The sequence below is a fragment of the Seriola dumerili genome, unplaced genomic scaffold, assembly GCF_002260705.1.
Source record: "Seriola dumerili isolate Sdu_G_001 unplaced genomic scaffold, Sdu_1.0 BDQW01001449.1, whole genome shotgun sequence".
In the NCBI taxonomy this organism is placed as follows: Eukaryota; Metazoa; Chordata; class Actinopteri; order Carangiformes; family Carangidae; genus Seriola; species Seriola dumerili.
In genome coordinates, this window is record NW_019175704.1 from 1623400 (window position 1) to 1635967 (window position 12568).

At 39.8% G+C, this 12568-nt stretch overlaps 1 protein-coding gene across 4 annotated transcripts; it reads left to right on the forward strand.

The window, feature by feature from the left end:
* Positions 1 to 791: 791 nt before the first annotated feature.
* On the forward strand, positions 792 to 12333 carry rbm26 (RNA binding motif protein 26). Of its 4 annotated transcripts, XR_002665823.1 has the most exons (23): positions 792 to 1239; positions 1360 to 1478; positions 1923 to 2041; positions 2160 to 2251; positions 2340 to 2617; positions 3216 to 3494; positions 3610 to 3852; positions 4786 to 4935; positions 5041 to 5181; positions 5454 to 5562; positions 5695 to 5851; positions 6384 to 6581; positions 7470 to 7571; positions 7674 to 7742; positions 7849 to 7947; positions 8079 to 8153; positions 8654 to 8821; positions 9117 to 9221; positions 9450 to 9653; positions 10079 to 10165; positions 10338 to 10451; positions 10944 to 11816; positions 11989 to 12333. XR_002665823.1 is itself a non-coding variant. In XM_022768299.1 (22 exons), exons 1-22 carry the CDS (start codon positions 1181 to 1183, stop codon positions 11031 to 11033), a joined length of 3057 nt encoding a protein of 1018 aa, XP_022624020.1. In that variant the 5' UTR covers positions 792 to 1180; the 3' UTR covers positions 11034 to 12333. The 4 variants fall into 4 exon arrangements, 3 of the variants coding, with proteins under 3 accessions (XP_022624020.1, XP_022624022.1, XP_022624023.1); XM_022768299.1 differs by having other exon boundaries at positions 10944 to 12333; XM_022768301.1 differs by having other exon boundaries at positions 7473 to 7571; positions 10944 to 12333.
* Positions 12334 to 12568: the final 235 nt, after the last annotated feature.

Genomic DNA, 12568 nt, shown 5'->3' on the forward strand with positions numbered 1-12568 from the left:
GTTGTGGTGCTCATGTCCCACCCTTAGAACCCCCACACTTTTAAAATCACTACTTCACCCCTGCATCTGTGTTTAATTAATAGGAACTTCGGTATATAGTTCTTGTTGTGTACTTAGTAGGTTTCTGATAACACATTAGTACTATATGGCTTGGACTGATGTGGAGCCATTATATATTAAATTGCACTTGAGTACAATTTTCATGTTCTTGTACTTAATTATTATAACTATTTATAACTGACTAACTATTTCCAATTTCTGCTTCTATATGCATATTCTCCACAAATTTCAGAGGCAAATACACTACATTTATTTAATAGCAATTAGTTACTAATTGCTTTACAGTAATTTAGAGCAATAACAAAATGTAATACAAACAAATGACAATGTGTTATTATAGATTAAGATTTTATTGATCCCTATAAAGCTCTATATAGAATAAATAAAATTTATTTATAATCCAGTAACATGACATATTGTATTCTAAATGGTCCATTCTGCACAACAAGTACCTTCACTTTTAGCATTATTTGATGATAATACTTTTATTTAATTTTATTCAATGAAATTATTTTTAGGAAATTGTTGATTCACCTGTATGATCATTTTTGGAGTATCTAGTTTGGGATGCTGTTGAACTGTATTGCATTTTACAGAGAAGTGTTTCTGTTATTTAGCTTACTCTCATTGATGTGAATTGCGCGGGTGATAGAAACATCAGTACCGTACTGCACTGTCTCCCTCTCGCGATATTTTGCCAACGAGAACACAAGCGGAAGTAAATAGTCGCCATGGCATGTTAGCTAGTGAGGAGGGATAAAGTAGCAAGCAAAGCGTGGATGCTCCTGAAGTTTAACGGATAAAAATAATTTACAACTTTCAGAGTTAGTTGGTTGAACGTTGATAAATAATAGACTCGCTCCTTGTGCACTTCCATGACAAATGCATTACGAGAGCCGAGGAATCGTGCAGCACGTTAGGGGCCTGGAAAAGACGTTTGCTAACTAGCTAGCTAACCTAGCTAACGTTAACGCGGATGAAGTTCAGCTAACGTCGCTTTTAGCACCACAGCCTAGCCAAAGATCACTCAAGTGTCTGCTATCGTTTTAAACAAGCAAGTAACATCGCCCCAAGAGGGGTTAACTCTGGCCGCGGTGGAGGGAAAGTTCGGCTGGATAAAATGATCATTGAAAACCTTGATGCCTTGAAAACATGGCTGTCTGAAACCCTTGAGCCCATGTAAGTAACGTTAGCTATTAGCCGCACAGCTGTTGTCTTTCTAAGTAACTTATCCACGCCTTTTTATATATTTATTTCCATAATCGTGTGTCTTACGATTTTCTTTCTTCACAATTCCAGCTGTGATGCCGACCCTTCTGCCCTCGCAAAGTATGTTGTTGCTTTGGTGAAGAAGGATAAAAGTGAAAAGGAACTCAAAGCCCTGTGTATAGACCAGTTGGATGTATTTCTTCAGAAAGGTAATTAATCATTAGCCCCAGTCTGTTCCTCTCATGTGTAATTTGCCCACATTCGGATCAGATTGGTTTCTCATAAATCATAATTAACCGGTGATGTTTGGAAACCAAGAAAGTAATTTAAACTCTTGCCGTTTTTCAAGTGGTATGTATAAATACTGAAAGAGTCCTCTAACAAGCTGGATAAGAAAAATATGCCAGTGTGCTGCATGATAAAAAAGAGATGTGGGAACATCAATCCTCACTGATTAATTGTTTCTCCGAGAAATAAATGGTTAGGTCTATGACCTGAATACATGAGAGGCATAAACTGAGGCAAATTAATCCTCTGCTTCATGAAAGCTTTACTTTGCAAGCCCCGTTTTACTTATCATCTGTTCCAGTGTATGTTATTGATTATCAATGCATTAAATATTATCTTTGATTTACATAATTAAATTCTTTCAGAAACCCAGCCATTTGTGGATAAGCTGTTTGAAGCTGTTAACAACAAAAGCTACCTCCCACAGCCTGAGCAACCATCCTCTCTGGGCAAAGTAGAGAAAGATGAGCAGAAGAAAGATGAGGTAATTCTCTACTTAAGTACCATCACATGTGAATGTTGAACGATGTGGAGGACCTCTTATGTCATTGGCTCTCTTAGATAAACAGTATTTATTTGAGTTTGTTTTTTTAATTTTTCAGACAAATCGGGAGGAAGAACGAGAGAAGAAGTTTTCTCGACGAGTGAATCACAGCCCTCCACAATCAAGCTCTCGTTACAGTCGAGATAGCAGGTGTGTGCACCTGCCTGTTTGCATTTGTCTTACATTTTGTCCTCAGCTTGCATTTACTTTTCACTAATTATATGCCCTTGGTTTTTAGGAGAGGAGATGACCGGAAGAGAGATGATCGTTCCAGGAAGAGAGATTATGACCGCAACCCGCCAAGGAGAGACTCCTATCGCGATCGCTACAATCGCAGGAGAGGCCGCAGTCGCAGTTACAGTCGTAGTCGCAGCCGGAGTTGGAGCAAGGATCGCATCCGAGACCGTGACAGAGAGAGGGACAGGGATAGAGACAGAGACAGGGACAGAGATAGGGATCGAGATCGCAGCAGGAGCCGCTCCCACAGCAGAACTCGGTCCAGAAGCAGGAGTAGAGGTAAAAACCTGATTAATAGATCTAAAATGATCTAGGCCTGTCTACACATAATCACCAGTGGGATCACCCTGTAACAGTTTGAACCATTGTTTTTCTATTCGAGAGAGCAATGACACCAAAACCCTGGTTTGGAAACACAACTTTCTTACATAGTGCTGTATGGTCAAAGTTCACTTTATTTGAACTATGACTCTGTTAATTGCTGACTTGTCAAGGTGAGTCCAGTCAGATTACAACTGACCAAGAAGCCCATTAAACACAAAGATTACTTCATTGTTTCCAGAGATGTAGTTGTCTAATAGGTGTGTACTGGGTTTTCTTCAGCATGGGTTGAACTGTTTTTCTTTATGAATTGTATAAAATCATATGAAGTAGTTGCTTCATATAATGATGTATCAGAATTGAGCTGATCATTTGGAACTGATACACACCAACAGTGATGGCAGCTCAGGCAGCTTCATCATAACTGGACTGACTGGATGTTGAAGAATAGAGGAAATATGGATTTTGTAACGTGCAATCAGTTTAATTTATCACAAGTAAACGTGCCATAATTACAGTTAGTTTACTATTATACTTGACTTATGCCTATTCACAGAACGAGATCCTGGAAAATTGAAGTACGATCACGATCGAGTGGACAGGTCAGAGAGTGGTGACGGCTACTCCGCAGCAGCTCTGGTCTCCACTGCAACCACTTCGCACTTCCCAGTGCCAACACTGAGCAGCACCATTACAGTCATCGCCCCCACACATCATCATAGCAACAACACCACTGAGAGTTGGTCAGACTTCCGTCCTGAGCACCCTGTGGATCGTGGCCCTTTTATTAGGGGACCACCCCCCCAGCAGAGGAAGCGATGCCGTGACTACGATGGTAAGGAAAGCCGATTGAACTTTTTTCCATCAAGTCTGCAGACTGACTTTTTTTTTTTTTTTGAGTTGTAGTTCTGTGTGTTTCATGTTCAACATTAGTTTGCTGTCTTTTCCAGAAAAGGGCTTCTGCATGCGAGGCGATATGTGTCCTTTTGACCATGGAAGTGACCCAGTTGTAGTGGAAGATGTCAATTTGCCCAGTATGTTGCCCTTCCAACCTCCGCCAATCCCAGGTGTGGACGCACCGCCACCACCAGGGCTCCCACCGCCACCACCTCTCATGAACCCCCCACCTGTGAACCTGCGGCCCCCTGTGCCCCCACCAGGTGCCCTCCCACCCAGCCTTCCACCTGTTGCAGGTAGGAATTTAGAGTTTATTTTTTTAAATTTTCCTATGACACATTGGTTCAGGATGAAGAAAACTTCAAGTATATGCACTATGCAACATGAGTGCTTTACAGTAAAAGCATTTAACACATGTTTTTCACAAATGTCAATTAAACTGGATAATCTAATGGCAACCAACATGAAATTATTAAGTTTAGTGGAGATGGCGCACAGGGCTGCAGCTAACTTTTATTTTCATTCCTGATCAATCATTGCTTATTTTCTCAATTGATTTAATCATTTACCCTCTAAAATGTCAGGAAGTGAAAGATGTCAATCACAATTTCCTAAAGCCCACTGTGACATTTTCAGATTTCCTCAGAAATTTCTCAGAAATGAGGATCTGAACCTTTTTGACATTTTGCCTTAAAAATGACGTAAACTATGACTTGATCATCAAAATAGTTTAAAATAGATTAAGTTTCTGTCAGCTTACTAGTCATTGCAGCACTAAACACATGGCCTCCATTGACGCCCCTGGGAATATCATATTTTAGCATTAAATGTTTAACTTTATATGGTTTTTATGGAATGAAAAAATTATACCAACACATGGGATTAAATATGAGCACAGGACATGTATAGAATCTTTAATAATTGCATTGCTAGGCAACAGCTTGGATCTAAGCTTGGATCCCGTCAGCTGTTGCTATGAGTGAACAGGAAATAAACCCACATAAAATGTTTATGTTTGAAACAGTGGAACTGATTTAACTTAAAAGTATCTTTAAAACAGAAGGCAAGAGGAGTAGTTACCTTGCTACCTGGTGAACATTTAGATTAATGACCTGTTTAGCACAGGTTAGACAAAAATGATTACAAAATTGATTTGACCAGTTTGTATTTAGCTTGAACTTCTCATTCTGTATGATTTTTTTTATTATGTTTTACTCTGTCTGACACAGGTCCCCCTCCTCCGCTTCCTCCACTACAACCATCGGGCATGGATGCACCTCCCAATTCCATTACCAGCTCTGTTCCCACTATCGTCACCTCTGGGATGCGCTCCTCACTACCCCAGGCCTCAGCGCCACTTTTCACCTCCGGTATTTGCTGTGTGTCTTTTGAAATTACAAATTAAACTTTGTATTTACAAATCACACTTACTGTACCTTGCTTTGCTGTTTTCTGAGTTAAAGTGTCCTTTCTCTGCTGATCAGACAACTATGAGTCAGATGTGTACAATCCTGAGGCTCCCAGCATCACTAATACCTCCAGGCCTATCTACCGCCACCGCGTCAATGCCCAGAGACCCAACCTGATTGGACTCACAATGGGGGAGGTGGACCAGCCACAGAGAGGTATTGTTCACATGAACTGAACCGTCTGATCTTTGAATAGATTGTCTTAAAACATGCATGTACTTTCCTACTGTTAGCATGCTTTGCACTTTAGCCAGTGTGTCAGCCTGTTGCTGCTTCACAAACAGCGAGAACAAGGAGAATACCGGTATTCAGGATAAGCTAATGTATTTGGGTTTCGGTTGTATATTTTAATGCCTTCCCTTAGGGTTGTGATTTCCCTTTTGAGCTGTAGTCTCAAAGCTGGCCTGTCTGTGTTTGTCCCTCACCAGAAAAGATTCCTAACAACAGTATGCGGATCGTTATGGAATCTGATTCAAGGAAGAGACCAGCTGTCTCCCATGATGGAGGCCTCCCCTCCAAGAAACCTTGGTTTGACAAGTAAGGCACCCTTTTCCTTTTGATATAAAAATAAATTATATGCTCCCTTTAAACCCATTGGTTAAATAGATGTGAGGTCTGTTTAATAGCATTGTCTTTTGAATTGTTTAATAATTTCTCTTCTCTGCTCAGACCCAACTTTAACAAACCCAACCACCAGGGCTACCACAAAAGAGCCCCATTCTTTCCTAACACCAAGCTGCTGGTTCGGCAAATTCCACCTGAGCTCAACAACATCAGCAAACTCAATGAACATTTCAGCAAGTTTGGCACCATCGTCAACCTGCAGGTCAGTCCCAATGTGGTGCTATAGACATGAAACCAGCTTTAATGGATAGTTGTCAATGTGATATGTAGTTACTGTGTAGTGCACTGTAAACGGTGAAGCAGTACAATAGGTAGCTAATATGTGAACAGTATGTATGTGTGAATGTTATGGAGCTTTAAAACAATTTTAGTATTGAGTTTGACACATGGGATTTTTAAAAATCAAGTTTTGGTTTGTGTCGTGGTTTAGATTTAAACTTACTGACTTTTAAGACTTTGCTTATTTGGTTGAAATTAGGCCATTTAAGCCAATAAGTGTGAAGTTGACTGAGATCCCCTGCTGTAGACAGATCACATGCTATTGCACTGGGACGCTCAAAAAACATATAGATGGAACCATGGCCACTGGTAACGACAGCGTCCACCATAAGCACAGAGAATAGGACAGAAGCAAACAGATGGTTGAAACCAGCTGACACTAGGCAGAATGCAAATAGCCTACGAAGTAGTCCAGCCATATACAAAGTTTTGACCTAGTCTTGTTATTCTTACAGGTGGCCTTCCAAAATGACCTAGAGGGGGCATTGATCCAGTTTGCCTCTCCAGATGAGGCCAAGCGGGCTATGCAAAGCACAGAGGCTGTTCTCAACAACCGCTTCATCAGAGTGCACTGGTTCCGTGATGATGGGAGCGATGGACAGGGCCAGTCCCACTCACACTCACAGCAGCAGCCGCAGCCACAGCCAGCCATGGTAAAAGTTGTTTTTAAAACTGTCTTTCATTGCATGTTGTGAAATGTTTTGTCATACCACAAGCAAAAAATGTTGCTAGTATTTGCATGGATAGAATTTAGAGTAGATATCTTTCAGTAAGAAGCACAATGAAGAAATTGATTTTTTTTTTTTTTTTAACGAGAAAAATAGAATTTTGAGACTGAATTAGGTTTTTGAACAAAAGTTTTTGCAGTGAACCTTGCATTTTGCTAATGCATAATTGGCCAAATAAAATAACATAATACAATATCATGTTAATATTTGTAGTGCAGCACCAGTGAATATCCATAGACTTGTTTTAAAATTGTTAAAACAACTGATCTTAATTGGTGAGAATTAAGATTCTTGTCAGGGTGACTGTTATGTGGTCACATATAGCAGTCTTTTCCTAAATGGAGATATCAGTCATAGAACAGACAGAGATACCAGTTCCACTACTATTCTCAGCTTAATTAGAGCATAAATTACATTCATCCACAGCTTGCTTTGTTGTTGATCTGTCAGTGTCCCTGTGTGAAAAATAACACCCCCCTCGAGGGTGTTTTTGATCATTTGTAAAGCTGGGCATAGCTCACCAAAGCATTGTTCTCCCTTGGCTCTTGCAATTTGTCACATGGAAAAACCTGTTGCATTAATGGCAGTGCTGCCCCCACTTACAGTTACAGAACAAAGAGCTTCTCTCTGAGTGTTGTTGTTAGTAATTCTAAGAGATGAAGGAAGTCAGTAAATAAATTAGAGGATACAGATACAAAAATGTTCAGTGCGACGAGAAATCTAGAAAATTAAACATCAGAATTGTTGTCTGACAGTGGCCATGTTAAAATGAACTCCATTAATCTTGACATAATGTGATTTACATATTTTCAGCAGCCCTCAACCACGTCTCTGAAGCAGTCTGTCAAAGATCGCCTTGGACCAATGCTCCCTGCAAACTCTGAGCCCTCCCAAGACTCCAGCGTAGTCTCTCAGGTGTGTGTGGGTGTGTTGGTGTTGAGGGTTTTTTTTCACATATACTTGTAAGAATCTGCAGAAGGTGTCTATAAACATAATGTATTTTCCCCGTTGGTGCAGAATCCTTCTAAAGTGTCAGTGAAAGACCGTTTGGGATTTTCTTCCAAACCTGCAGCTCCTGTCGAAAAAGTAAGCGTTTGTTCTCTGTTCAGAACGACAGATGTTCTTTTGGAATTTATGTCCTTTTTTATTTCAAATAGAGTAAACGTTTTGTGCTATCACTCTCCTTTTTCAGGTGTTTTCAACATCTGTGGGCCTCACAAAGACTGTATACAATCCTGCTGCCCTGAAGGCAGCCCAAAAAACCTCAGAGGAAGCACTGAAGAAGAAACAGGTGAGAGGAGGAATGGAGGGAGGCATGGGAAAGGGGGAGAGGAGAGATTCGGAAGTATGGCCTCAATGGGATAATGAAATGGGAAGCAAGCAATTAGTATTCTCATTCTAAGAATGTAATTCCTTTCACAGGAAGCCCTAAAACTACAGCAGGATGTTCGGAAGAAGAAGCAGGAAATATTGGAGAAACACATTGAGACACAGAAGGTAAAATAATCTGGAATAGAGGTTATAATACATTATATATACTTATATACTCAAGTGTCCCATCACCTGTCAGTGTTTGTATTCGGTAACCTCTCTATACAAAAGTTAAATGTGTGCGCTGTAAAAGAGGTCTGACTCACCACTTAAGCAACATGAGGCAACAAAGTCCCTCAGACAATCAATTCTCAGTTCTCAGACTCTGCTTTGATTTGTTTGTATAGATATACTAGCAGTGTTTGACAGCTGTGTGTGGGAACTGTGACGGACTATGTCATCATTCAACATAGTAAAATGGATTAAGGATCGTGTGTCAACACGCTTTTTGTTCACTTTTAAAGTGACTTATTCAGAGTGAAATTATCCATATTTTCACCACAAATTTAAATCTTACCATGTGACCTGTGGGCAGTCGGTGATCTGCTTCAAGTACTCTTTTGGAAGCAGTTCATACAAAACTTAAACCTGGGATTCTCTTGTTTTTCTATTCCTTTCCTCCGCAGCTTCTGATATCCAAACTTGAGAAGAACAAAGCAATGAAAGCAGAGGATAAAGCCAAGATCATGGAAACTTTGGGAATGTTAACCAAGAGCATCACCAAGCTTCAAGAAGAGATAAAGGGAATCTCAAGCAGCAACAACTTGCTACGCACCGGCAAGAGCAAGGCTCAGGTAGTGTCTCAGCCCAGCTACCACCATCCAGACACCCACACACAAAATCCTCTCTTGCTTTTCAGTAGGCTTTGGATAGAAAACAGGTTGTACCTCCAATAAACATAGCATTTGCTTACTTGCTTTGTAGTGTTAGTTAGTGGTTAGTTAACTTATGCTCTATTTTATTCCTTTGTTCATCTAAAAGTCCAAAGGTAAATGCATTTTTGTTTTTCAGCTTGTCCAGGTACCTTTGACTTATTTATTTCTGTTTTGCAATGTTGTCTTTCCTGATGTGAATGAATAATATGTCCAGGCACAGAAGGAACTGCTCGACGCAGAGCTGGACCTTTACAAGAAGACCCAGGCCGGAGAGGACACTGCTTTGTTGAAAATTAAGTACACCCAGCTGCAAATTGAGGTATTGACCTGATCCTGAAAAACAAAACTGTCCCTCAAGCTTGAAAACAAATGCCAAAATGCTACTTACACAGCTGCCACTTGAGGGCACTTGAGGGCACTTGAGCTCTTGTAACTTCAAATGATCTGTTGGAGTTTCATCTCCACAACTCTGTTTCAGAATATCAGATATCAGACATTTGTGCTCTCTTTGACTTCCTTCCCATGCCTGTTTTTTGTTTTAATCCAGGCAGCTAAAAGGGGACTTCTGTCTTCAGGACGAGGCCGGGGGGTTCCGGCTCGGGGCCGTGGTGCGCTCAGGGCCCGGGGAAGGGGCTCCAGAGGACGAGGAAGAGGTGTGCCACTGCATGCAGTCGTGGACCATCGACCACGAGCCTTGGAGATTTCTGGGTTCACTGAGACGGACCGAGTAGACTTGCTGCCACACTTTGCTGTAAGTCAGCCTGAAACTACTGAGAAAAGGAGATTTGATATCCAGAATTGAACCAGTGCAACCTATTGATGGAAGTAACTACAGAGGCATCTGTGTTAAAAGACACTATCAGATTAACCATTTAATGGTAATTATAACTAATAATGATAACTAAATAATAACAACTTTCAGCTGTTCTCTTATTTTACTTTGGATTAAGGCTGTTTGTGGTGTGGTACTACAGAAAAAAAGAAAAATACTGCTGCATACTACTGCAGCAGCAGTTTTAAATGCAACTTGTAGAATAAAATCAGCATTTATTCACAGAGTCACTTAGGACCTCACTAGGTACCTGCAATAACAGAAGATAATTTCTTTTCAATAGTTGCACAGGAAAAGGTGTGTTTGTAAAGTGACCACAATGTTGTGTGTTGACGATTTTGAAGCAATTTGGAGAGATTGAAGACTGCCAGATTGATGAGAGCAACCTGTCTGCAGTCATCACTTACAAGACAAGAGCGGAGGCTGAACAGGTGATGCATTTCTTGATTTTCCTGACATTTAAACTGTAAAATATACTTGCAACTCTGGTTCTGTACAGTATTATCATGGCCGGAGCACAGAGAGCTCCGGTTAAGTATGTTATTGTCACGACACCTGACTCACCTGTTTTCCCGTTCTGCTCTCTGTATCATCCACCTGTAGGCGGCTCTCCATGGAGTGAGATTCAACAATCAGACTTTACGCCTGGCGTGGCATAAGCCTGTCACAGCTCTCAGTACTGTGGATGCTGATGAGGCAGAACCAGAAGAGGATGAGGTTTGTGGGATTTTCTCTCTTTGCTAAACGGATATTTTTCTCTTTATAGTGTCTTTAAGGTCAGGTCAGGGAGGATTGCTTATGTCTTCCAGTGCTACCTTTCATGCTGGTATAAAGGTTCACTAGGTAGTGTTTACTTGCTAGTGGGAATATTTGGCCCCTATCCCATATCTTATCAGTAGAGCTTATTAAACATGTTTCTTGTTGTTGTTGCATTTAGAGAACACAAGAGGGAGCCATTATACATCATGGCAAGGATTGTCCTAATATGGCTTTTGTATGGCCACTTGTACTTTTCATTGGGCAGTTGGTCTGCAGCATGATACTCTCAAGCTGAGAAGTTAGTTCCTCTTGAGACCTTTTAAATACACGGTGCACGTTGAATGCTGATGGTGCTCAAAGTAAAAGGTCTTTCCACTCGAAATTGCCTTTTGTTCACTGTAGAGAGCACTAATCTTTTTTTTTTTTTTTCTCTCTCTTTCCCCTCATCAGTACCCAGAAGAGTCCCTGAGTGACGATGCACTGCTGCAGGATGATGATGAGGAAGAGGATGACAACGAGCCTCGCTCCTGGCGCAGATGAAGATCGGTCAGATGCTGCTCCCTGGGTGCCCTGGTGTGGAAGACGAGCAACAATCCAGCAACTTCATAAGATATCAATGCCTGTTTATAAATCAACAAGGCACATTTCACTTTGGCAAGAGTTTTTTTTTCCCTCACAAATATGTAACTGGCAAAAGAACCATCTGTGAGTTTAATTAATTTTAATGTGTGTACCAGAGGCAACAATGGTGAATTTTTTTAATGCTCTTAATGTAGAAATAGTTCTGTTTTTTTTTCCTTTTTTCTTTTTCTTTTTTGGGTTCACAAAACACAAATAGTTTGTCTGCACATGTGACAGGCGATCACTTAAAGACACATTTGTTGAACTCTCAGTTTAAGAAAACAAAACCTGTGTTGTAATTTAACAGAACGACAGACTGTAGCTTTTGCAGAATAGTATTAGGTTGAACTGGTTTAAATGCTCCTGTGTAAATATTTTATGTCTGGGTTTAAAGGATTTGTATGAAAGCTTGGCTTCTCAGTTCTTGGCTTTACTTTGGATTGTACAAAAAATAAAGAATTGAAATGGTCTGAAAATATCCTGCCAAAAAGAAAAAAAAAAGAAAAAAAAGACCAAAAAAAATGTGGCAGTGAAAAAGAAGACTCCTAAAAGAGCTGAAAAAAGACCATTTCAAAAAACAAAAAAAAACCTTCCTCTTCCCCTAAAGAGCAAATATTCCTTCAAAATTCCTACTTCTATCAACTTTTTTTTGTTTTAATTTTTGGATGGGTAAGGTAACCAAACACTGATTTCCAAGTCAAGGTAAGAACATGACATCATCTGATAGTATATTGCAAAGTAGTAAAAATTAGTTTCAATTATTGCCTAGCCCATCAAAAATATTTATCTGCATGCCACAGCATAAATATATATGATCTAATATACAATACCATTACAACAATAACTAACACAATTTGTGTTCTTTTTGTTGCAGGAGCTATCTGCAGCTTCCAACTACAAATCGTCTTTCTCCAAGAGGCTACAACATGTTAGAATGTAATCTTGTATTGATTGTAACAGGCTAAATGCTGCTGTGTTAAAAATACAGTATTTTTATGGTTAATTGTAAATTCAGGGTTTTTTTTTTAAATCATTTTGATTGTTATGTATGACACTAAGTTCTTGAGCCATATTTTAAGCCAACACAAACTAGTGTACATCACATGCTGCACTGTGCCACAATGGATAAAATGGAGCTACATTGATATATATGGACAAATAGATACATTAAAGTCCCTGTATTTCTCTTCAACATTAAATACTGGCAAGAGTTTAATGTTTAAAAACTTAACTGGTCTGCTTCATCTGAACTGTTTCATTGTGAATTCACAGTCTGCATCACATTTGATTGACAGTGGTGTTCATGCATTTGGCTTCAATACACTAGCAGTGTCAATTCATATGATGTACTTTTGTAGAGATATAATAAAATTTCTAAAATCTTTCATTTATCGCACTTGGCACTGAATACTACAGAAGTGCCTCAAAACAAAACCAATATAAATGTCAAACAT